Source organism: Aspergillus fumigatus, chromosome 4 (assembly GCF_000002655.1).
Source record: "Aspergillus fumigatus Af293 chromosome 4, whole genome shotgun sequence".
Classification (NCBI taxonomy): Eukaryota; Fungi; Ascomycota; class Eurotiomycetes; order Eurotiales; family Aspergillaceae; genus Aspergillus; species Aspergillus fumigatus.
In genome coordinates this window covers 898,576-923,430 of record NC_007197.1, presented here as the reverse complement: position 1 = coordinate 923,430, position 24,855 = coordinate 898,576, and the positions used below count along the sequence as shown (strand labels likewise).

At 48.4% G+C, this 24,855-nt stretch overlaps 6 protein-coding genes and 1 non-coding gene across 7 annotated transcripts; 2 read left to right on the top strand and 5 right to left on the bottom strand.

The window, feature by feature from the left end:
• Positions 1-44: 44 nt before the first annotated feature.
• AFUA_4G03260 (epoxide hydrolase family protein) lies at positions 45-763 on the bottom strand (the record flags this gene model as incomplete). The annotated part of the gene is made up of 2 exons (XM_741419.1): positions 45-498; positions 546-763. 2 exons carry the CDS (start codon positions 761-763, stop codon positions 45-47), a joined length of 672 nt encoding a protein of 223 aa, XP_746512.1.
• A 2,579-nt stretch (positions 764-3,342) lies between these two features.
• Positions 3,343-4,939, top strand: AFUA_4G03250 (uncharacterized protein). Its single transcript, XM_741418.2, has 4 exons — positions 3,343-4,057; positions 4,112-4,131; positions 4,184-4,407; positions 4,455-4,939. The coding sequence occupies exons 1-3, from the start codon at positions 3,532-3,534 to the stop codon at positions 4,316-4,318; spliced, it is 681 nt and encodes a 226-aa protein (XP_746511.2). The 5' UTR covers positions 3,343-3,531; the 3' UTR covers positions 4,319-4,407; positions 4,455-4,939.
• A 5,482-nt stretch (positions 4,940-10,421) lies between these two features.
• tI(UAU)1 lies at positions 10,422-10,509 on the top strand. Its single transcript is given in 2 exon segments — positions 10,422-10,459; positions 10,474-10,509. It is a non-coding gene (tRNA).
• A 499-nt stretch (positions 10,510-11,008) lies between these two features.
• mp1 (cell wall mannoprotein 1 family protein) lies at positions 11,009-12,985 on the bottom strand. Its single transcript, XM_741417.2, has 2 exons — positions 12,966-12,985; positions 11,009-12,910 (listed from the first exon to the last, which is right to left on the bottom strand). Exon 2 carries the CDS (start codon positions 12,171-12,173, stop codon positions 11,319-11,321), a length of 855 nt encoding a protein of 284 aa, XP_746510.1. The 5' UTR covers positions 12,174-12,910; positions 12,966-12,985; the 3' UTR covers positions 11,009-11,318.
• Positions 12,986-17,451: 4,466 nt separating this feature from the next.
• On the bottom strand, positions 17,452-17,913 carry AFUA_4G03230 (extracellular guanyl-specific ribonuclease RntA; the record flags this gene model as incomplete). The annotated part of the gene is made up of 2 exons (XM_741416.1): positions 17,452-17,832; positions 17,899-17,913. 2 exons carry the CDS (start codon positions 17,911-17,913, stop codon positions 17,452-17,454), a joined length of 396 nt encoding a protein of 131 aa, XP_746509.1.
• A 1,160-nt stretch (positions 17,914-19,073) lies between these two features.
• Positions 19,074-20,848, bottom strand: AFUA_4G03220 (amino acid permease; the record flags this gene model as incomplete). Its single annotated transcript, XM_741415.1, has 7 exons — positions 19,074-19,486; positions 19,535-19,906; positions 19,957-20,051; positions 20,104-20,283; positions 20,333-20,490; positions 20,542-20,668; positions 20,715-20,848. 7 exons carry the CDS (start codon positions 20,846-20,848, stop codon positions 19,074-19,076), a joined length of 1,479 nt encoding a protein of 492 aa, XP_746508.1.
• Positions 20,849-22,504: 1,656 nt separating this feature from the next.
• Positions 22,505-23,265, bottom strand: AFUA_4G03210 (cutinase family protein; the record flags this gene model as incomplete). The annotated part of the gene is made up of 3 exons (XM_741414.1): positions 22,505-22,772; positions 22,826-23,043; positions 23,098-23,265. The coding sequence occupies 3 exons, from the start codon at positions 23,263-23,265 to the stop codon at positions 22,505-22,507; spliced, it is 654 nt and encodes a 217-aa protein (XP_746507.1).
• Positions 23,266-24,855: the final 1,590 nt, after the last annotated feature.

Below are 24,855 nucleotides of genomic sequence, written 5' to 3'. Positions count from 1 at the left end.
TCTAGGGGAGTTGAGATCGATGTAGAACAACTTATAATGGGCAGCTAAACATGGTCAGTGACTAGACACATTAATGCACTGTCAGGACGTACCTTTGCAACTAGCATAGTCAACGACCAACTGCCGAGACACCCTGGCACCAATATCGCCACCCTGTGCAATATAGCCCCCACCAAACCCAAGGCCTGCATTAACTTATCCAGAATACGGGCGGAGTCCTCGCTGGTGAAGTCCCGGTCTAAAGGCGGGCCCCAGGAGAAGGCACAGCCGGGTAGAGAAGGAACGATGAGGTGGTATGGCAGAGTGATAGGGGTAAATTCCTCACTGAATAGCTGGAGCATCGGCAGGAACTCCGTGTAGCTGCCAGGCCATCCATGAATGAGAGTAATGGGCACGGCATCCGGCTTCTTAGAGTATAGCGCCGCAAATTTGAGTTTGATATCTTCGATATCTACGGTGAACTGCGGAAAGAGATTCGCTTTTGCTTCGCAGGCTCTCCTACGAGCATTAGCTATAGCCTCTCGCACAGGACTAAGATAGTATACCAGTCGAAATCCTTCTGCCACTGTTTCCGAAGAGTGGTCAGCCAGTCCGAGGTAATGCCATATTGGCCGCTTGGCCGAGAGTTTTCAAATGTTGGTGGGGCAATCTTGGAGAGCTTCAACAGGGCCTGGAACTCATCCAGCTCCTCTTCCGGGATGGAGACCCGAAAAGGCTTGAGAGCGATGGATGCCCCAGAGGGGAGCTTGCTAAAAGCCGACATTATTAGACCGGTCGTGGATTGGGTTTGGGTCAACCCGTAACATTAAAACCCGGGTTAGGTTATGGGTAGCCACTCTACCCATATTACATTAATATGTATGATTATCCTCTGCTTATATGCATGTATAGTACCTATAGTAGTAGCTAATAGACCAATAATCCTACTATTTATCTTAGAAGAGGCAGAGGCAACAATGTTTAAGGACTGGGATCCGGTCATCCCGTGCCTGGCTCACCCCACAACAGTGAAATACTGTTCCTGTGTAATTCCTTCCCCTGTTGGAACCAATCTCTTCTCTGAATCATGGCAATGATCTCAGGGACTAAAACCTGCGACGCCTGCGCATCGGCAAAGCGGCGGTGCGAGAAGCAAACGCCACAGTGCCAGAGGTGCAGGAGACGTCTGATGGTGCGGACAGTGACGCACAGGCTCTCAGGGCCGTAGTCATTGCTGCGTTTTCGAATGTAGGTAAGCCTGCTACGCGTTCAGTGTCAGCTGCAGAAGATTTAAGGAGAGGACAGGCTTGAACAAGCTCGAAGTCGGTAATTTGGCCTACACCCACCACAGTCTAATTACTAAAAGGGCCTAATACGCAGAGAGAGCGGCAAGATGATTGGCGACAAAGCACACTTACTACAGGATTCAATTTTTCGATCCAACGGTGACGGTCAAACGCGCGTGCTTTAAATGCGGCCAGCATGAGTACCTGCACTAGTACCTGCACTATTGTCTGTGTTAAGATTTCACTATCTCAGCCCATGACAATTCAAAGACCCCGAAGTAGCCACAAATAAAATATCTAGCTACAGACCATCCCAACAAACCGATGGTCTAATCAACCGTTCCATCTGACGGCGTGCATGATGTGGCTTCATGTCCCGTTCATGTATGTCGTCGATGAAATGGCGAGCTGTTCCCAATCTGATCTCCCGTTGAATAAGAATTGAGCATTTTGGATTGTAGGAAAGAAGTTCCAGGTCCCAGCATCCCTGAACTAGAACTGGAATCAGCCACAATGCCGCTATCATAAGCGAATGTGGATGGAGTCGGTCCCAGGCTGACAAATCTCCCCCAGCACTAAGCAAGCCTGAGCCCTGGCGAACAATCTGTGCCTCAGGCTCTCTTTTTGCTCCTAAATAGCAAGTACGACCGCATTGTGCCCGGACTACCCGACTCTGAGAAATGCTTAGTACGCTTACGACAAAGATGAGGTCTGGGGATACGAAACAAGATGGTGTCAGATTGGTGACATCATCATAGACTTAGCGATTCTGTGATATATGGGTCTTCATGCCCCCGAGGTAAACTGCCCCTACTTATCTTATACAAGGTATTCTCCTCTGAACTTGTTGTTTGTCCATAGCCCCTGTTTTGATGCATAATCTTCCGGCAAGATCGTACTTTTGATAGCTAGCGCGTCTTCCCAGAAATATTCAATCGAGCAGCTTATATTGAACTGAGACAGATACGCGAGTGGAATCTGCATCCTCCCTATATCACGACTGTGTCTGTCCAGTTCATATTTCAAAGGCACTGTATACATTAAACCCCAAGTCATTTTCCAAAGTATTCCACAAGAGTTCTCTCTGCTCCTTCGACAGTTCGACTGATGAGGCAGCTGGAAGTAATCGAGTTCTCTTCACTTGGGAGTGGCAGGCCGAGATTATCAGAAAAAGGGGAGCTTTTGTGAATCTATATAGTCTCAGAATACTGTATTATCTCTTTATTTCATATTGTTGGTCAACGAATGCAGCCGGTATGTCTTTAAGAGCATTTCTCCAGGGATCCGCAAGGATCCTCAGAACCAGTATGGGCTTCCTAAGATCTACGACTCTTCTCTACTACCATGGGTTAACTATGATATTACACCAGCAACTTTCGTGTGGGTTTACATCTACTTGGATGTACTGCGTGTCGACCATCACACCAGCTATGCCTACATGTTGCTCTGGCATTGTCCTGTGCTTGAGCCAAGGCTTCGGACAGCAGAGAATGATGCCTCTTGTGGTATTTTCGCATATCAGGATTAATCTGACATCCCTCTGTACTATATAGATCAAACCATCCAGGCTAGGTTTGCCACAGCTGATCAACGCCGCGTCCTAATTTTCGAATTTAATCCTTTTACTTGGCAATATGCATTGATCTTCAGTACTACGTGTTTTGATAGACATATTGGCCATGCCCTCCTACCCAGTAGTTATTCACAATTAAAAGCCAGAGATGTCTTGATTGGCTAGCGCAGTTCGTCAGGCCGAGGTTTCCTTGACTCTTGAGATTACTGGAGTTCCTCGCATGAACTTCTGGGCTCTGTGTGGTCTGTCGCCAGGAAAGAGCGGCGAAGGTGAGCACTAGAATGGAAAGAGTAGGCCATCGACTGCCTTAAAAAATCAAGGACATATGTAGATTCAAGCTATTTTACCATTTTGGTATTCAATTAGGATATATGGATAATACTAACACCCCTAGCACTAGGATGTGTAAATCTTTCACGTTGATCTGATCCATCACATTGAGCAGTGCATAAGATATGCTCAGCTTTGTTATCATCACGTGGCGTATCACTATATCATGGCACTCTGAATCCAACACAGAAGGGGAACGATGTGCTCCGGTAGTAATTTCTTGGCAAGACACTCCGTGCTTATAATCTGACTCCATCTTCTTGTAGTTGAATACCTTGGATTTGTTAGAGTATACCTGAGCAGGACAATCAATAGCGCATCCGCGCTGACGCGTTCATCTCAGGCCTCCGAGCTCATGGCAACATGTACTCGTCTTTGAGTGCCTATATATCGCCTTTGAAAGCGACAAGCAAATCGATATGGCCGAGAAATCAATACATATCCTCCTTGCGCACGTCGCAAAGCTTTCGCTACTTTTCGGACCTGGACTATAGGAATTGCATCAGAAAGATATTATACGCGTTCGACCCCGTTGAAAACCAATCCGCAGCTTCAGCACGATCATATTTCTCGTTTCTCAACCCTCAAGCGGTCGCGGACTCTCCCGAACTGCGACATGCAAATTGCATTGTTCCGCCTAGTCTGAAAATACCATGGGTTACATCATTCCCTGCCTCGCTGCAGTCCAAATATTGGATGGAAGCGGAAGAGGCTGCGAGAGATTTGCTACGGGCGATCTTTGTCACCCCGTCACAGAAAGTCTCTGAGAAGTACATCGAAGCTGTGATTGATGCCGCTGTCTCGTTCACTGTGAATGTTGTCCCAACAGGAAGTTTATCGAGAACGAGAGCTCTGGCAAGGGCTTATACGCTTATCTTCATACATGATGGTAAGTAAAGCCGCCAGTGTACTGTGGCGAATCTGACCACTGTTTATAATGCAGATGCTGTTGAGTCGGGAAATGTATGACCCGGCTCCATTCCCATCTAGATGCCTGAGTGCTTATCAATAACAGTTCGATGCAACCATTCCGAATATGTGTAACAATAATGAGCGACATTCTCACACTGCATTTGACATGGTAGCCCAGGAAGTCATGTCTGAGGACACTGCGCAGGGCAGGAGATTTCTGGACGGTATGATGTCGTGAGGATCCCTGTCACAGACGATACAACCCAGCAAAGCCTTCCCGACACTCATGAGTTACGTGAAGTACCGGATAGAAGATGTGGGAGCTGAGTAAGCTACTCTGATCCCTCGCTACGCTGCAGCACTAACGGTCCCAGCCCCATCTTTCGTAGCGTGGAATTTGCATCGGATATCTCTGTTACAGAGCACGACGTACAAGCGCTTGCACGCCTGAGTTCCGCCTGCGCGAAACATTTTGCATTGTCCAACGATCTATACTCGTATCCTAAGGAAGTCATCGCCGAAAAGGAGAACGGAGAACCTCTTGTCAACGCCGTCAAGGTCGTCCAGGAATTGATGAATGTATCCTCTTCATCGGCCAAGTCGATTCTTCGTGGTATTATATTGGATACCGAGCGGCAGATAGGCGAGGAATACGAGTCTCTTGTCAACGCGAAGAGTACAACATTATCACAGCTGGTCTACGCCCGAGGGTTGATCATCGCCGTAGCAGGGAACATGTTCTTCTCGGCTACGAGTTATCGTTATGCTAAAGCTGTCGACGGATCCAGGCTAGTGTAAATAGGCAATATTAAGATGCTGTGCATGCCAATGCAATTCACATATTCTTCACTTCGTTCAACCATAGCTTCATCTCTATGGGAACCGCAATCTGCGACTGAGTTTATCATAATCTTTCTGTAGTAAGGACTAGTAAAGCTCAACTGAATTACGCATTATGTTGTCACAATCAGTCAGGACACCTCATAGTACAACGAAGCATGTATTTCATACCTTGGTATTCACTTCATGGCCTCGCTTAATTCGCGCTAGGCGAAAACGGCTAGTCCCACAATTGCGGCCCGGCCACTTTAAATTTCTCGCCTCTCCCCACTGACCCTTTTACTCTTGCACTCTATCCTACTCCGTACTCCCCTCAATCTGCCATATCTCCTGAGCAAGAATTACGAAATCAAGCCTCTGTGGAATGTATAGCGGTTGCTTGAATCTCATTTACAGATCGTTTCTTTATTTTTACTGTCTATTGTCTCGTTAATATCTGACAACACTCCTTTTTCTGTATCTCTATCGTAGTCGCGTCCCTGTGTTGACGCGTTTCGAGCTAGCTCTTCGTGTTTTTAATCGACCTCTTCTTCGTCAATGTGTTCTCTCTTCTTTCCCTTCCTTATTCCTTTCTCTTGATTCCAGGGTATTACACCCCGGCGACGACAAGTTCCCTCATGGACTCATGAGCGGGTGTCGGTTGCTGTATGCCTCTAAATACCCAAACCGACGGGATACTAATAAGCATGTTGGCGCAATCTGAATCATGTCGTGTGTCAGCATGAAAGTCAGTATCCTACATTCTCAAAACAAACCCGGGTGGTGCGTTGACAGAGCGTGCTGGATGGCCAAGACCGTTGCCCCGTCTTGCGCAGTGGGTTCGATTCCCACCATGGGTAGTTGTCTCTGTCGTTAACGGCCATCCATGAGGATTGACAAACTTGAAGCTACTCCGTTTTGTTTTCTCCTCCTCTCACTGCTAGCCTGATTTTCACTAGAGTGCGTGGTTTTTGCGGATTGACTGGCTTCGTGCCCCTCTGCTTGGCCTTTTCCTTGCTTCGCTACTCGGCGCTTTCAGCTAGTGTGCGTGATTGAAAGAACTGAATTTGTCTGTCTGGCTCAGCTGATACGTTTGGCCCTCAACGAACAACTCATCAAATATGTCACAAGCCTCGTCAGTTGTCTGTTTCTGCATCTCAATGAAATGCTGCCGCGTCTTCACGCCAGAAACTGAGATGCACAACATCAAAAGCCGCGGGTGCTTCGGCCCGCATCTCCACCTTCGTTCAAAGTTGTGTCCTGATAACTGATAGTCTGGTCTACGATGTACAGTAGGCCGATGATCAGGTGTGTTTAGCCATATTTACAATAATCGTAGCTCCATTGGGAGCCTTGACGATCGGTAACAATGCCTAATGGGACCACACTGCTAAGCTACATGCATATTACACTAGTATAGTGGTATGAAAGAGGACATGTTAGCAGGACAGGGGGTGAGTGGGTTTACTGGGTGTGTAGTATTAAGGTTTAGGTGTTTTGGCTGAGCTTCAGGTGAACAAGACTTGAAGAGGGTCAAGAGAAAGTGGCGAGGGCGCTAAACCCCACGAATCAAAAAAAAAAAAAAAAAAAAAAAAGAAAAAAAAAAAAAAAAAGAAAAAAAAAAAAAAAATGAAAAGAAAAGAAAAAATGAAAAGAAAAGAAAATGAACTGCCCCAAGCCTAGGGCCGTTCACTGCCAATCCGGAGCATGCACTTGCTGGCCCCCCTGCCAAAACCACCCCACCTTATGGGGCGATGTGCGATAACGTCCCGATGCGCTTGGAGGCTTATGATTGTGGACCTGGGGCCTTCATGGTATGTGAGCCAACGGAAGATTCCAACGGAAATGGGCTCTGCCAATGTATGAAAGGGAATCCCAGTTGAGATACGCAACGCCGTATGGCAAGATGAGGAGGGCAGTGTGCATGAAATGTACCTGATCGTACCGAGTCGTTAGGGTGAGGAGGGTCGCGATCGAGAGAGCACCATTGGCCAATGGACAGAGAAGTTTCGACCTTATTAGATATTGACTTGTAACCTGGCTCGCGATCCGGCAATCCTTTGGTGGCTCGATTGGCTCGCCACCTTTTCTCATGGGTTTGTTACTCGTCAAGATCTCTCACAGCTAAAGACTGAGGCTTAAAATGGTCTGTTCACTCCGCATCTCGACATGTGCCAGGGTATGTAGTTGATGGGGTGCTTCTTCTTCTTCGCTGGCGGTAAAGAGGTAGATAACAGAACCAAAGTCAAGGGTGTCTGACCTGGCCGATGTATATGGTTCTGTTGTCAATAAATCAGATATTCCGTCAGCAAACATATATACCTATACCCCCTGGAGTATGCAATGCTCACAGCAGCCTGGTAAAGTGGTCAGCACATTCATCTGTACTCATCACTCTGACGTTGACTTGTCCAACAATACTCATAAGAGAAGCACTGGCTGGCTAGTGCTGTGTGCATTTATCCGCAAATTCTATATGCTTTTAGCAATGTCATCTATTACATGATCCAGCAAAGCCCTTGGATTAAGGAATCATTGATTTCATAAATGATCACATGGCCTGACAAGGCTCGCGACAAATCATTGAAACCAGGTCACGCTCCCTGGCGTCATCCTGGTCTTGAATAATGTTTGTGTATCTAAACAGGAATGAATGGAATGGGGAGACTGGGAATCAGTGACAATGACGGCGATCGAGAATGAGATGCATGAGGGCTAGGCAAAGACCTACAGGCGATTGCAGACCAATAAAATCGCTTTCTTGACAAGAAGACCAGATAATTTCTGTCTAGGACTTGTCTCTGCGATAATATGTTTATCTATCTTTGCCAAATCTACTCCTCCTGTGAATGCTATTATCATTCAGCATCCTTTGTATATGGCGATTTGAATCATTCAATATCCTTCATATGTGGTGATTCCAATCATTCAATATCCTTGGTATATAGTAATTACAACTAATTTAGTATCCCTACTATATAGTAATTTAAATCCCTACTCCACAAAATAGATCCTACTAATGATGATTTAAATTCCTACTAGAAAACATTGAAATCATTCAATACATGTAAGGCAAGGGAATCCGAAATCTAAAAACACTTTGGTGCTTATTGCTGGCAGAAAACTATGAAAGTCTTGTCTATCCCCATGACCCAAGTAGTTACATTATTTCAGTTTTGTCCCAATGGCTTGCTGCACCCACCCACCTGCAATTGTTCATATTGAATGTTAAACAAAAGCTTGATACACCATGTACGGACTTATTCACATCTTGATACTGTTATTCCTGGACCTTACCTAATGCAGCCTAGTTTTATTTGCCTTTACAAGTATATAAGACCCGGGCGCCATTCTTGCAATCAAGTGTACACAGATGCATTTCTTGCCATTGTCGCATCGGGGTAGCACCCCCATTGCAGAAACGACGGCATCGAAAGCAAAGGCAATAGGGGTTAGAAAATCGTGTCACCATGTTACAGCGAGCGTGCGTTCTCGTTGTATGTCAACATGGCTCGACCGACTAGTACTCTATATATGTGGCTCTGACAAATCTCTGATTCAATCTTGCTGATGCCTGATGTTCAGGCGCTTGTATGCGAGGTTGTTGGATAACGGACGTTATACATACGGGCCGCCAGTCGTGTTGATGCCTGACATTCAGGCGCTTGTATGCACGTCTAAAGGTCTCATGTACTGACGACGCGATGCCGACGAGATTGGCACCCACGACCTGCTATCATTTCAGTGGATTGCATCGTTCAGTCTCATGCACAATACTGGCAGCGTTTTCGTTTCGTCGCCAAGGCATGATACACTACGGATTCCTCTTCCTCTTTGGTCTCTCCGAGGCTGCACGGAACTTGGGATATACTGGTGTCTACCGTCGGCGTTGCAAACATTGCCTACTTCGCTCTCGACACGAACTGCCTGTCTACTGTTCCTGGACCTTGCCTTCGGTTGGTTTCTCGCCATGGCTCGCTGTTCTCGACTGGCGTCTTAGCAGTTCTTTTTACCTTTCGAAGGTCGGAATTCCCGAGTTCAAGAATTTTTCGTTTTGAATCATTCGGATCTTTCCGAATATGCGGGCCATGAGGGTTTCGCTTGTGGATTGTCGGTTCTGAGGGTCCTGGGGGGCTTGGGTAGGAGTGGCGAGCAGGGTTCGACTCCTTGTTAGCAGTGCCCGGCTGGGGGCAAAGCACCTCCTTCCCGTCGGTCTCAGGGCCGGCAAAAACAAAAACAATATCACTGCTATTACGATTTCGTGCTCCGTTTAGGATGCTAACAATACTTGTTTTTAGTCGTTGAAGCATCCTTATTGTTCAAAGATCGACTTCCATCCCGACCGTCCGCCTCTTCGTTCGAAGGCGCGCTGCAACCGTCCCTGGACATAGTCTCACCCTCTGAATCAATCACAGAACAACAGGTACAGTTTGGTTTGGCGATGGACGGGGATACTAGTGGGTGCGTTCTCGTTGTTGGTGGTTGACATAACAAAGGAAAAAGGAGTCCGTACTGTGCCTGGTGGGTTTTGGCTCCTCTCTGGATCTATATCCAGAATTGGGTTGTCGCTTCTTGAATACATCACAGCAAGGCTCTGTCCTTAAGTCGCTTTCATGGGCTTTTTATGCTCGCGGCTCTAGCAGCAAGCGCCGGATGTCCCAAGTACGAATTCTTGTCAGAGTATCCATTCCCTTCATGTTCGAGGCATATGCCAATGGCCTTTCTCAATGCCCACTGATGGATCTGTCGACGTAGCACATGGGATTAGACAGATCATTGCTGTGACGGTGTCTCACCAAGTATCTCTCGCAGGCTGTGTATAAGTGCTTTCTACATCAGTGTACTCTGGCCGGGTTCCACTTCCAACCTTAAATAGCATCAGTTGCAACTAATTAATCGACAGACCGAAACCGAGGCTTGATTCCAGCGCAGGCGCAAGAACACATCGTGAATATATATCGCTGCACATAATCATCAACACATAGATCCAGTTAAGCCTATATCCTTCAAAAGACGTATAATTCTCTACAACCAGAGCCGTATCCAGACGACACTCCCCAGCGCAACGAATAGAGTTGATATCAGGATACAAAATCCATCTACAACCAAACTTTAAAGGCATTAATGGACCCGCAGGTGGCGCGAACTGGGACCACCAAAAATCTCTGCAAATTAGACTTTAAAGTCCTAGCTCTAGCGTCTTTGTCCATCTGCCATCTTAGTCTCCTGAAGAAACTTTGTCAAAGTCCTTCATACTTCATGCTATGCCTTTGCCGAACGAAGTAACATTTTGTTGACAAGGATGGGGTCTGGTCGCCAACGAGGACACCCGATTCGGCACATCTACACCAGGCTCCCACAGGTCGTCCCATGCTCATTCTCGACCAGGAGCGAGAAGAGAAATTTGATCGCAATGAACAAATTTTCGCTCACTGGTAGGTAAAATTCTGTCAGCCAGAATAGTTGTCTGCTAAAGTAGATGACGATATGAATTATAAATCCAGACTAACATCACCAACTACGGACGCGTAGCTCAGTTGGTTAGAGCGACGAGCTTATGAGGTCGTTTGTGATCCTCGTAGGTCGGGAGTTCGACTCTCCCCGTGTCCACGTTTTTTTGGGGTTATTTTGCCCACCCCGCTGCTGGCGTGGACAGTAGCGTTTTCTTACCGGCATTATTTGCTCATGTTTATCGCTTTCATTTTTCATGGCAAATTATGATATTCTTTCGTATGATACTTCTGGTCTATGGCTGCGCTTTTGTAAATCGGGTTACACCTTTGTCCGAGCATTGATGCAGTTCTCTGCACTTCGCACATTCTCCGACTTGCTCAGATTGAGTGAAGCATGCCGAGTAGCAGTACCAATACAGCTTTACGGTGCACTTTGACAGAAAGCAACCTTTGATGAGTATACGAGACTCCAGGAAGTCTCGATCCTGAGATGAGGATTACGCCTATCGACGTGATATTTCGTTTCTCACTGTCAAGTTCACTACATTGTGCGATTCATGACCCAAAGGCCATGATGACTCGAAACCTTATGCAGACCCAAATGAAGACTACCATGATCGAGCATGTACTCTACTAAGCCATGTGGAAGGAAGAAATGCACTGACGAGTATACAGAGATATCAATTATTAAAACTATATATGTGTACAGACGGATCCAAGCCGGCGACCCGGACCCGACGGTGGACTAACAAGTACAAAGATCGGATGGAAAGCCGATAAGCCCTATGGTGTCATTGCCATTGTTCTCGCATAACGCTTTCATGAACCGATCGTTGGAACCCTGGTCTTGCCTCATGAATGATCGTCATCAACGTTCCCATCGCATCATTGCGTTGCTCTCCGCCGTCCGCCGTCCGACTTGTGTTTGACTCAGAGAGCCAATAGGCAAAGTCAGAAAGAGGGCGCTTAGAGAGCGACGGCGATGGCGGCCGCGACGACGGCACCGCCGAGGGAGTAGCTGAAGTGCTCCTTGCTGGCGGCGCCAGTGGAGAGGAGGTTGGTGCTGGTGGAGGCAGTGGCAGTACCAGTGCTGGAGCCGGAGCCGGAGCCGGAGCCGCCCGTGGTGGGGGTAGCGGTGGTGGAGGGGGTAGCGGAGGCGCTGCCAGACGCGGTACCGGTGGGGATGACAGGGGTGGAAGTGGCCGTCTCGGTGACGGTGCCAGTGGCAGTGGAGGTCTCGGTGGCGGTCGCGGTCTCAGTGGCAGGGGCAGAAGAGGAAGCAGTGCCGGTAGAGCTGGCGGCGTCCTTGTAGGCGTCGATACCCTTCTGAATGGCGGCGGTAATGCCAGCGGACAGCTGAGCGGCGATGTCGGAGAGGGACTCAGGGACCTTGGCGGAGATGGCCTTGGCCAGGCTGTCGGCGGCGGTGTACTGGGCCTTGAGGTCCTCGTAGACAGTGCCACCGGCGTTGGCGGCGACGAACTTGTCCTTCTTGGAGATGAGGTCGTCGATGACGCCCTCGACCTGCTTGGTCAGGTCCTGGACGGGAGAGGTCAGAGCCAGAGCATCAGCGGTGCTGAGGGCAGGGCCGCTCTTGACGGTGTCGACACCGGAGTTGATGGTGCTGACAAGCTTCTCAGAGGCGGACTTGACGGCGGAGGGGTCACCACCGTTGTAGGAGGAGACGGCGGAGGCCAGAGCAGAGGTCTGGGCCGAGATGTCGGAGATGACACCGACGGCAGGGGCCTCACGAGAGACCAGGGTGGGCGTGGCCAGGGCACCGGTGAGGCCGAGAGTGACGAGGAGGGCAGAGAAACGCATTTTGACCAACGAAGGGTAGTATTAGAGATTAGTTGTATCTAAAACTGTGGCTGTATAGATGGACAGATTCGAGTGAGCCAAACGAATGGGATCGATCGAGCAAGCGAAAGACTGGGTCTGAGTGTTCTTTCTCTGGGATCTGAGAGACAAAGAGGGAGAAGGGATGGAGCAGTGAACCTGGGAGGTTGTATATATAGGTCCCAGTACAGGGATTTAAGATTATACCTCACATGCACGAGGGGAAGCAATCTACGGACTTGGACTCGGGACCGAGGAAAGTCGCGATCAGGGGCAGCTTCCCAGAGTCTAGCCATGTATGACTATTCTTAGATCATGGCCACTTCCTCCAAGTACGTCCTGTGTACGTACTGCACCGGACTCTGATGCTACAAAGAGGTACTTTCGGATCTCTTGTCGCCAATCACGGATGAGTGACGGGGATCCGGGGAAGCGCAACGAGGGATTAATCATTGTTTGGATAAATGGGGCAAGATCGTCGGTCTGGACTCTGTTTGATTCGAGGCGACAGTATGACAATGGTCTGTTGATCCTCTGCCTAGGTTGCTGCTCGCTGGCGAGAGAGGACTGGAAAAGCAGACTGTTTCTCTGGTCATTATCCATGGATACCCAAGGAACAACCACGCAGTCATACCCGAACAGGACAGTCCTCCGTCGCTACCATGTTAGCGCTGCAACATTGATCTTTTTCGCGTTCGAGATTGGGTAGAGTCCCTGCACTAAACGGCCTAGTCAATATGCACTAATGGATAAACAGTAAGGACTGGCTAGCACCTCATAACTCATAACCCCAGGTCCGCCCCCAGATCCTCATTTGCTCCTCTATCGGAACTCGGGTTCGTCCTAAGCGATGTTGTTTACGGAGTAGTGCAGGTGCGGAATGACTGGATGACACAACAAGAAGAGTGAGACACTGGAGAATGTTACCCCGCAGCCCACTCTCACTGGCTCTTTCCATGATTCTGTTGGTTGATCTTCCTCGCAGTTTCTGTGGCAAAGTCCAACTTTTCAGTCACTTGATGCACACTATTGAGCCCAGAGTCAAGGATCCGGAAATTACTTGCTCAATTTTTCTATGTCTAAAGATGCCTTACAAGGTGGTATGATGTTGGGTGCGGATTGCCTAGTAATAATGCAAGTGGCTTCCCCCGCCTTCCTCTGCTGTGACAACAAATGCTTCACTTGGGGATCTGCACCTGGTCTGTCTCATTCTTTATCAATGCGTGTTTGATCTCCGATTTCGATACTACCTAAAACGCGATCGAGTTCCACGCTCTCAAGTGAGATTATCGTATTACCCCGTATTTCCCCTCGGAAATCCATTATCCACCTCGGTTCCTCGTGCCTGGCCGTGGAGTTTTGGACCCTCTGTGATGGTAAGCTTGCGAATGTGGCGGAAATTTGGATCCGCCCAATGGCCAGCCGGGGGTCCCTGGAAAGAAAAAAATTTCTGTGCGCACTTTTGAGCGCCGCGAATTACGAGCGCTGTGGTTGACTATTAAGTATGGACGGAGAGTACTGCTTTCGAGACGTACCTGGCAGACAGCTATCATTCCACAATCATGATTGGTGTGATGCATTCGCACAGGGACATGGTAGTAAATGAGTGTCAATAGTAAGACCTGACCAACATCGGCATCAACTCCGCACTAGCAGCAACTAGGATTACAGACTATAGTAGAGTGGGTTCAGGATCAGACTTCAAGCTGCAGGAGCCGTGCACAGTCTCAGCCTTCACTGAGCTTAGTCCAAAATACCAAGCTGTCTGTCATGGTTCAATAGTTCGGCTGACTTGCAGTAATTCAGGTTCTGGCGGCACGAAGGACTGGCCTTGAAAAGTCGGTTTCTTTCTTGAAGATTGATGCCCATTCTCGAAACTTCGACCTATGTCTTCTAAACCCCTCGATACCATGCATGGCGTTCTGAAGTCCGGAATCTGGACACTCTGTAAATTCGCCATACGACTGTCGCCATTATTGTCGGTTCGGTCACGGGACGTTCGCACAGCTTTCCCAATGGGACATGGTCTGTCCTGGCCTGAAATTGCACAATTGTTGATTGGGCTGCAAGACCTCGCCAGGAGCAGGATGGCGGCCGTTAGGGCCGACTCTTATCCAGGGCAACTGATGCAAGGACGAGTCAGAACATAGAACAGAAGCCGGTTGGTGGCGATAATACACTTTGTAATTCCAAGTTTTCACATAAGGGTTTCTTAATTCTGCATCAGTCAGCGCCAACATCCGCTAGACCAGCCTCCTTCGTTTCCGCGACTCGACCAAGGGACGAAAATGGTTACTTTGCGGCGTTCACAGAGTTGAATGCTTAGCTGTCCTGTTGGCCTGTTCGGCCTTTCTCGTACCAAAGATCGTCATTGGTCGCCCCTTAATATAATTTGTTGAAGAGGGGTGATGGCAGAAAGAAACTAAAAGCTGTCGTCAAATGGCATCATGTCTGGATACAGAGGGCATGTGATCGTCTCGCCTTATGGATGAGCCTTAATGTAGTGGCAACGGGAGGCCTGAACATCCCTTACCACAGTTGGAGACATGCCAGATCTCAGAAAGCGTTATGTTGTTGCAACCTTGCGAGATGCTCAAATTCAGGCAATGTCTCATATTCTGCCTTGTGGGCTCATGAATGACATGACCTTACCTGGTACGTCACACGAAACAGAATTTTGTCGATCATACAAGCACTGATTGTGGCCTCCCGCTCTATTTGCAAAATTAGAGCAGGAAGACAGGAGTTTGGTCATCTTTGAGCGTCAAGACACCACAAGAGTTCCCCAATGATGGTTAGAATTGACTTACGACACTTCCCTCCACCATCGTCTCCTCCCACACAGGAACGTCTACCTTCCACGTTGTGATTGCGCAAGAAGATGTGTTCGACTGTGGAGGAATCCTGTCCGAGCCCTGAAACGCCAAGCGGAAACCTTCACAAATTCTCAATAGCCTAAAATCTAATTGGCCCAATGGCAACTCCCTCGATGTGAATTGACCCCATATCGCGATGGTTTCCTTGTGTCGCAGAGGCATATGCCACTGATTCGGTAATGGTCTGCATCGGCTTAGGATCGTTGTTGCATGGACTCCCTCGTGATCCAGGCGTCTCGCAGGTGTATGCCTGTACTTCGCGGGACAATAGTCGATAAACAAGTTCCTTTACTTAAAGGAGCAAACAGGACAACTCTTAAAGCAGTCAATGGACACTAGCCATCGAGAGCACGGCTTCAACGTCCCTTTCTGCGAGGAATTCTCTGCATCTCGGAACAAGACGCGCCATCAGGTAGACAGCTCCGGAACCGGCGACTCAAATACAGCATGAGCACGTGGTTGATTTCAGGCGGAGCAGCACCACGATGTCCGCGCAACTCAATGGCTCCATTGCACATGGGCGGATGCGATGCGAAATATCATACTGTGTTGGTGTGCTTGTCAATGGCGTTTGGCGATTCAAAGATCTCCCTTGTATCCTGCACTCTGCTGTTTTCGATCTTGATGGACCGTTTTGGTGGCCACTAATCCAGCGATGGATCTCTCAGTTTGGACACCACGTTGCTCCTTGAAGGAGTCCACGAGTTCCTTCGATGATGATAGACTCGAGCGTCCAATCATGCCTTGCACTTCCGAGCCCATCCGTTCTGTTCGATTCGTTGTGTTTATTTAGGCTGGGTGCCGCTTGCTCCTATCAATAGGTTGTTGGCTTGGATCAAGACTCCAGGTTCCGGGCACGATACGCTCTCATCCTTTCCTGGCGGTCCTGTTCTCCTCGAAGGTTGTACTAGACCGTCGGCTGCACTGAATCAGTTGCTGCGCTTTGCACTGATTCAGTACTCTCACCGAATCATGCAAATGATTGGATAACCTCTCTGACCGTAGGTTCCACAACGGAGACACTCCACAAACATTGGTAAGGGAGACCATGTAAACCAATCGACCCATACAGCAGTGACGCCTTCCCGTTATCGTTCATGTGGCCCTTGGCACATGCCTGTCTATCGTCAGGTGTCAACGGAAGTCAAGGATCCTTCTAGCATATACTCTGCTCTGCCGTGCGGGTCGTTCCAGTGTCTGATCCAGTCACTCATGCCATAGCTTGCTGCACTTCATCACTGGCTTCGGGGTTGGAGCATGCAGGTCATCGTACCATTCCAGCGTTAGAAACCAATGAACGGATGATATCCACCACGTATTAGATTCTTTGGTCCAGGTAGAAGCTGTCACCCGCTGATAGTCACTCAAGCAAGCGATGATAATCAAATAGACATTCGTTGGCAGATATTGCGCTTCAAGGCAGAGGAGGAAAGGGGAGACCTGTCGACCACAGTGTTCGTTAGCCATCCATCCTGTAGCGATATCACCTTACTGAAATATTGCCTGTATCTCTTTGTGGAACTCCGTAACAACCTTCCCTTGTCATACCTTCTTTGCCCTTGGAGTCGACTGTGCTTCTTTGCTGTGGTATCACGGACCTGACATCCTACACACCTAGTAAGCTCTTTATCTAGGGTAGAATACCGTGTTGCGCCTTTGGCAAGATGGACAGGCATAGTGACTTGATGGAATGCTACGGCTCATATTCGTGAGCGTGAAAGAGATGTTATAGAGCCCATGTGATGTGGGGTGGGGTGTCAACACATAGATAAGCAATCAAGCACTTGATAGGCAAGGAGTCGCTTGATAGTAGTTCCCACTCGAGCAAGATGGCTGTTTGGTCCATGATTGGTAGACTGGGAGATATCGCTCAGCTCCGTCGCAGATAAGACAGACACTCTTACTATGCTGTTTGCAGTGTTGCACCGATGCACCAAGGATTAATATATGTCTTCACGATTCCGTATGAGGCGTCACTTTATACATATATCAAGTAGACAACTATAGCAAATTGGAAAAGCGAGATTCGAAGAAGCGTCCATAAGAGTATATACCTAGCTGGGAGACAATGGAGTCATCTCCTTGTTAAAGCTATTTTTGCAGCCTCAAGCCAAAAGACATATATTTTGCAGATTATCCTGGATTTGCTTAGCTATAACGGCTGGGAGAATATATGCTTGAAAGGACTCAAATCTATCATATATGACCTTCTCAGAAGACTTGTCCAAGTATGAAAACTACCCCTATTGAAGGGCATGAAATGAATCACGGGTATGAATCATTGTTAGATCGATTTTAAGGGTCTAAGGGTCCTCGCTGAACCGAACTTAGAACAAGGATATTAACAACAGTCGTCTGCCGCCAGCAGCCGTCCAAATCTCAGCCTAAGTGCAAGCGACAAAGTTGTTTCCACTGGCCCCGGTATGTGTAATAAGACCAGCCAGCTCATCCTTGCTATTGAAGACGACACGGTCCGCACCAGGGGAACCACCGCTGTAGATCTTTCCGGAGCTCAGGATAGGCCACTCATAGTAGGGACTCGAGACAGGGAAGTCGAAGCCCTCGTAGTTGTTGTACTTGTGGGGGTAGTTGTTGCTGCCCACGGTCTCGTCGGAGGAGTAGAGCTCATAACCGGCTTCCTGGGCGGCTCTCACGGCGCTCGCGCTGTAGCAGTTGCTGCCGCAGGTGTAGTCGCAGGCGCGGGTGTCGAATTCAGTAGGGGCGGCAAGGACAGGGGCGACCAGCAGGGCTGCGACGGCGATGATCTGATTGGGTTTGTTAGGACGGTGAAACGCTTATCGTGGCCGTGGTATAAAGGCGTATCGACGTACCTTCTTGTACAACATCTTGATCGGCGGAGAAGTGGAGAATATTGGAGTGTCTCTGATCTGAGCTGTGTTCCTTGGTACGAAGCTCTGAGATCCAGTGCGGAATGCCAGGCTTAAATATTATCGTTTACTAGTCACCTAGACATCGCTGGTCGCTCGGATTCTCCGACGTTGTAGATTGTGCAGCATCATGCCAGCCGCGTATCGCGATAGGATAGTCAATACGGGGTTACATTTCGGTGCTCTCCGCAACAACACTGTATAACCGATGCGGTAGAAGTGATGCCGATCCCGCCAGAATGCCGATCAGATCTGGAATTCTGCATGACGACGGCCCCTTGGCGGCAATTCGAAACAGTCCAGTCTCCCCGTCAAAGAGGATCGTAGCTTGCTCAGTGTCTGTGGTTGGATGGTCCATATCCCGTGATGCAGTGAATGGCGGCCAAAGTATCGGGGGATAGAATGGAGACCCCCGTCGCTGTGATCCCGTTGGCGAAGAGCGCGGCCTGATTCGATGTGAGGAGGTTATCAGTTGGTGCTTATCCGAGACGCTAGTCGATGGTCTGCAGAATAACTTGACAAGAATTGTCCAATCACCTGGCATTCTGGACATCACGGTGTTGATCTGATGGTTTGGAGTGCTCTTTGTGGGGATGCTTCATCCGTGAATTCAGGTCCTCAAACAGAGTATACCAGAATGGTTCCATGTCGAAGCAAATTTCATCTGTTCGTACATGCCGGTCCGATGGAGTCATTAATATCTCCAGAGAATCATTCTCACCCACCCACTTTCCCACGACGAACATCATCGACTGGAAATCGAGCTTATCAAATATGAGAAGGCTCGTCCACTGGATCTCCGACGGAATCCGCAATCACGGCCCGCATCCTAACATGGAACCACTCACCTTTATCAGGGACCTTGTTTGCAACCCTCTTCAGAACCGAGCTGTCTACCTAGATTATGCACATATATCTGCAGCTTCTCTTTGTATACGGTCGATTGTTGGTGGAATAACTTCATCATGTTGATCCAGGTTTACAGGCCGATAGCTGACGCGTACGACAGCAGGAGCCGAGGTCTGAAGTGTCAAGCCGCAACTGAATAAACTTGAGCTATCTCTACATGTTTGGATTCGTCCAAAATTCATCGATTCATTCTACTCTATATAAAATCCTCAACCAATGACAACGGCCAATACCCGAGCCCACCATGATTTTTGTTTCTTGACTGGCGGTTCGTCCGTCACGTCTACGTCTGGTGACTCCCTTCTACCTGTCCAGATATCCATCTCTTCTAGCTTCACCCACCTGGTCTTGTGCCAAAACTTATAACCCAAAACAAACAGGGCAAACACAGGAAGCAGTATGTAGTTGATCACAAAATCGTCCGCGCTGAAGGGATTTAAGAAAGCCGTGTAACCTTGGAAGAATACCAGGAAGATGTTCAGTGCGACAGAGAAGTATGTGCCCCACGGATACAGCCACGCCTTGAAAGGCAGTTTTGCAGGATCCTCTCCCTGCACGACCAAGGCTCGACGGAAGCGAATATGGCAGATTCCGATTACGGCCCAGACGATGAATGTCGCCACTGTCACTCGTTAACAGACAAGAATCGGAGGACGAGAAGCCAACTCACCACCAGACAAAGTGATCAAGGCCGAATAGATCTTTCCGGCCCCCGAGGACTGAGTCAGGAACACAATACAGGTGAAAAGATTGGAGAATATCAAAGCAACCCAGGGTACCCCCGCTCCATTGGTGCGTCCGATGAATCGAGGTGCTTTGCCATTACGAGCCATGAAGAGCAAAGTGCGAGATGCTACGTAGAGGGAACCATTTCCTGCAGATATGACGCTGATCACAATGAGCGCGTTGATCAGATGAGCTGCAGGCAAAATCCCAGCATCCGTCAATGCGATTGTCAAGGGCGAGCTTGCTGCATTGGAACTGGAGCCCAGTAGTCGCTTGTCATTGTACGGGAGGAGTATTCCGATAAAGAACATCGTTCCTATTCCTGTTATTAGATAGATTTTAAGATAGCTGATGACTTTTTCTCACCAATATAGAATATCAGAATCCGCCAGAACACCTGGCGAATGGCTGTCGGGACAGCTTTGCGTGGATTTGCCGATTCCCCTGCAGTAATGCCAACCCTAAGCAATCAACACGAGTTCCGCGCTTCTGTATTACAACCTTCTGACTTACATTTCTGTTCCCGCATATAACGTTCCAGCAACGACAAAGGTTCGAGCAACTCCATTGATAGAGTCCGCAAAAGGCCCTGGATCATGCCAGTACTTGAATCCAATTGGCTGAGGGCCTATCCCCCCTGTACTGATGCAAACCGCCAGAATAAAGAACGCAATGAGGGCCAATATCTTGATTCTAGCAATAGTCAATCATATGCACGTAGGGAGATCCACAGGGCACATACAATGATAGCCAAAATTCCATCTCGCCATATGCCAAAACGCCTAGATTTGACAGACCCAGAAATAGGAACCAGAATATGAGTATCCAACCCCACTGAGGTACAGCATCCGTCCAGTATCCTATAACAAGCGAGATGGCATTATATTCATTGGCAAGAACCTAGAGTAGTCAGGACTAACAGTCACAGTAGAAGAGCAAGTTTCGGCTTACCGTTACCCATAGATACCAGTAAGCCCATCCTAACCCGAAAGCAAGAGAGTCATCGATGAAACGCTGCGCATATTCGGTAAAGGAGCCAGTAACCGGAATGAGGGTAGCCATTTCGCCCAACGATTGCCTTGTTCATCAGCTATGGTTTTTTTAGCGACTCGGCTAGGACTTACATGACGAAGAAAACTATGATACCAACCAAAGAAAAGCTGATCAACACGCCCGCTGGACCGCCCTTGCTGAGGGCATTGCCCGAACCTACCAGCAAGCCGGGTCCAATAATTCCTGGCCAGACGTTAGCGTGCATTCGCTTGGTTGCCAAAGCGAGACATACCTCCAATTGCGATCATATGTAAATGTCTCGACCGCAGGTGTCGTTTCAACGGCGCTGTAAACACATCGTTCCGCCCTTCTCCCACATCAGTCGCTGGGAATCGAGATCGACAGCCCTCCTCGTCCCAAACCTGACTTTCCGCCTGAAAAGGGACTCCATCCTTGTTTGATTTTGCCGCCATTGGCCGCCGCATGCAACCTCTCAGGCTACCTGGTTTTGCTGAAAGAATTGGCACGCGGACAGAGCGACGAAACAAGGAGAGCGAGACTTTGTAAACGAGATTTGACTGCCTTGTTGCACCTATTAAGCTGAAATCTCAGATTCGGTCAAGAAGCACGTGGGTTATATCCCTCCTTATTGGCAGGCATAACCCACGCTCATTTGTCGGTGATGTCGTGATATTCCAGTAGCGGAGCGTTATCACCCAGATCGTCCCCCCACCACGTTATCGACATATTCACACCCGCCATCATTCGGTGGCATAACTCTGATAGAAGTTGGGAGCCCTGAGAGCCAGTGAAGGAATACAACCCTGTACATGGTAATTGCCCGAAATGCCACAAATTCGTTTTCTGCATGGAGCGTCATTGGTGCCGCTGAATATGAGCCTGACTGAATACTCGTACCAATATTACACGCTTCATAAAGTCTTGCCCAGTCAGCTTCCGGGAAAGCCAAGAAGCGGAACCAATAACGGTGCCGCCCTAAGAGCAGTCTCGGCCCTTATACGGACTGTCCAAGAACCTTCCCAGATCGCCATTATTATGATGTATTGCGCCATAGCTTCTGCTTCTTGTGGTGAAGCACGATATAGTTGACTTGATTCGAGCTCCTTCACAATCTCGCATATACGTAGCGCAAACATCGTAGGTGCTGCATCATGAGGGAACAAATGCCCAGACAATTTGAAATCGCAGGATATGTGTGCTGTCGGCTAAACTGCAGTATCTTGCTGGAAGCGTATCTCGCGGTTCGTCGTATGTCATACGTTGGGACTTATTCTGCTTGCCTTCGTAGCTTAAAGTTCCCGTTCCTACCTTCTAAGTCAGCCACGTCAACTTCCTCAAGATTGATTGAACGTAAGTGTAAGGGTTCTAGGGTCAAGGTACATTGTTGGGCTTATTTCGCCTTATGCCGAATCGGGTCTTGTCTGCATGGGTTGTGGCATTGTGAGACGAGCCAGGGGTTAGTTGAGATCACCTTCACTTCGGGGTTGTTGATCAAAGCTAGAGAGAGTCACAGAGTCAAAAGCATCGCGTAAAAAGATCAAGGACTTCTTGTTTTTAAGACTGTCAGTTGTTTGATACGAGAATTCTCAAAGAACGCAAGCGTATGAGTGAGTTCTGTTTCAAGCTTAGCAGAGATGTGTGCAGAGAGAGTCTAGTCAGAATCCATGTTGATACCCGAGATGGCCCTCTGTCACATGTCTCTATAATGTAACTCTTGCTAGGAATATAAACAATTGCATGACCTAAAAATAATAGACTCTCAAACAGCTGCATCATTTCTGAATCGAACAACAAGTTCCTGAACTTGTTTTCATAGGTATGTCGACATATATGACTATGGACAGACCAGCCTTTCCAATCATTTCCTCTAGTCAGTCGACATTGTCATCATGATCCACGATTATTCCTGGACCTTCGAAGCAAGAAATTTAGCAGCATCACCTGCGTCGGCCCCATAGGTCAAGTGGGCAGGGGTAATGATCAGTGTATTAACACAAACCATATCACCGACAGCGCAATAAATCTTGGTCTGGTCCTTGGGGTAACCCGGAATTTGACCCTTGTCAGCCACGTTCCGGGTGAATCCAAAAAGAACCACTCCCTTGACCTTAGCTTTCAGATCACTGCCAAGCGCCTGAATTGTGTTATCGATGACAGCAGAACCTTGGCTGTTATTTCAGGTTAGCTGCGGTCTTCACCGTTTCAGATGCAGATAATATACCTGTATCCACCGGCCACGATCTTCGTATTCGGACACTTGGTGTTAGCCAGATCGAACATATCCGTGGCCGCATTGATGGATGCCTGATTGGTGTTTTGAGAAAGGAAGTTCGGGGCCAATTGAGCGGTATATGCGCCCCCTACGCCCTGACAGGCGACCTTGTCGGAGCCGAGATCTTTTTTCAGCGAGCTGCAGACTCCAGGTCCCACGATCAACCCCTATGATCGTCAAGTCTGTCACGTACTCAGTGAACTCCTGGTCGAGAAACATACCATGTTGCCCTGCTCGGTCGATCCTCGAGCAAAGATAAAAGTCACATCACGACAAGGCCCGCTCTCGAGCTCGTTAGAGCTCATGCCTTGGCGGGCCTGAATCTGGGGGGCAGGCACCGCCAATGCCAGGGTGGCCAAGCCAGCTACGAAGAGAGAGCGCAGAGACATGCCGGTGAGGAAGTCAGGCTAGGGTTTGATCTGGAATGCCAGAATGAATGGAAGCAGTCTTGACGACCTGGAAGAAGAAGATGCTGTTGGTACTGCATTCAACATCATGCGCAGCACGCGCTTTATATCCCTTCAGAATGTCCGTAACTTGGATACATCTCCGAAGTATGCATATTCGGAAGCCTTGCAGGGCCTCATCTTCATCAACTACCGATCCGAGGCATCTCAGATAGTCAAGGGAAGAGCCGTGGATCTACAAGAGTCTCATGGCTAAGGCTTCAGCTGAGCTTGTCGGCATGTCTCAAGATTGCAGTGTTTCGGCAAAACTTCGCAACAATCTGCGGAACTATTGCAGATGATTGGGCCTAAATCCTCTACTGCAGAGCGCGGGAAATCATGAGACATTCATGTCTCAACTCTCAAACAATTCCTACACATCGGCAAGTCTTACAGCAACCCTGATTGGACCGGGTACCTTGTTACCCCATACTGTGGCTGAACTCTATCGCCTGAAGTGCCGAATTCTTCTACTCATTTTCGTGTCTGGGGTAACGAAATGCATTACAACCTCGGAGTCAAGTTACGTACAATGCCGAATCGAAGTAGTAGTTTCATGACTCGCAGTGGTGAGACAGTCGCGGAACGAGGACTCTTACGGAACCAAGGTGTTGAGCATGAGTTGTAAGATCACCTAATTTCATGTCATTCCTCCAGGGTTCCGCGCGGGTCTCAAAGCGACCCAACTCAATAATGTACCTCGACTCGAGTATGAGATCACCGTCTATTTCTGTTTTCGCAGAACGGTTCTTCCCTAAAGTGGATGTCGGAGATGTTTTCCATTGGGGTGGCAATGGAATGTTAGAGCGACTCCTCCACTTCTATTCATTGATTGTAGAGGGGCAGTATGAGAGATACCCATTTCCTACCGAGCTCCGTCGGATTCACTACGACTCAAAGTCTTACGTGACTGATTAAGGAAGATGGGCTTTATGTGCAAAAGCAAGCATCGGAGTTGACATGTACATTGTCTTGCTACTAGCTCAGTCTAGGCAACCTAGGAAGTTCCATCGACAGCCAGCAACAGAGAGCAGAGCCTACATACTGTAGTCGACTTAGCCATCGTTAGTCACAAGTGTGAGGAGTGATCGGTGAAGCTTCTGACTCTCTCTTCATCCCAGAAACATCCCGCTATGGTATAATTGCGGCCCACTTCTGGCTGTTGCGAGACAGTCCCGTCTTTCATCTCCTTTACATGTATTTGATACTGGCATATCAAAACTGGTCATTTCCGAAGAAGACGGTGCGGTAGAGTCATATATAGTCTGACATGTTTTGGTGCTCTTTATTCACGGTAAAACTATCTCCCCTTGACCAGTTCTAGTTGAGTGTATTCGCGCTTTGCAAAAGAGAGACTCTTAGATGGGCGAGTCACGGGCGCCCGACTTTTTAAATACTCATCAGTAGTACGAACCAGAGATGTAAGTGCTGATTTATAGTGTATCGCACGAGCTTCAATTTCATGCATGATACGATATTCTATTTTGAGAATCAGTCAAGAAAATACACACATCATCCTATCAAGCCAGGAGA

Bases quoted from the DNA above. Each gene is read 5' to 3' on its own strand.
- AFUA_4G03250 (XM_741418.2), top strand. From the start codon at position 3,532: ATGTACTCGTCTTTGAGTGCCTATATATCGCCTTTGAAAGCGACAAGC. The intron at 4,058-4,111 runs GTAAGTAAAGCC...TTTATAATGCAG, and splicing joins GCTTATCTTCATACATGATG to ATGCTGTTGAGTCGGGAAAT. The intron at 4,132-4,183 runs GTATGACCCGGC...TATCAATAACAG, and splicing joins ATGCTGTTGAGTCGGGAAAT to TTCGATGCAACCATTCCGAA.
- mp1 (XM_741417.2), bottom strand. From the start codon at position 12,173: ATGCGTTTCTCTGCCCTCCTCGTCACTCTCGGCCTCACCGGTGCCCTG.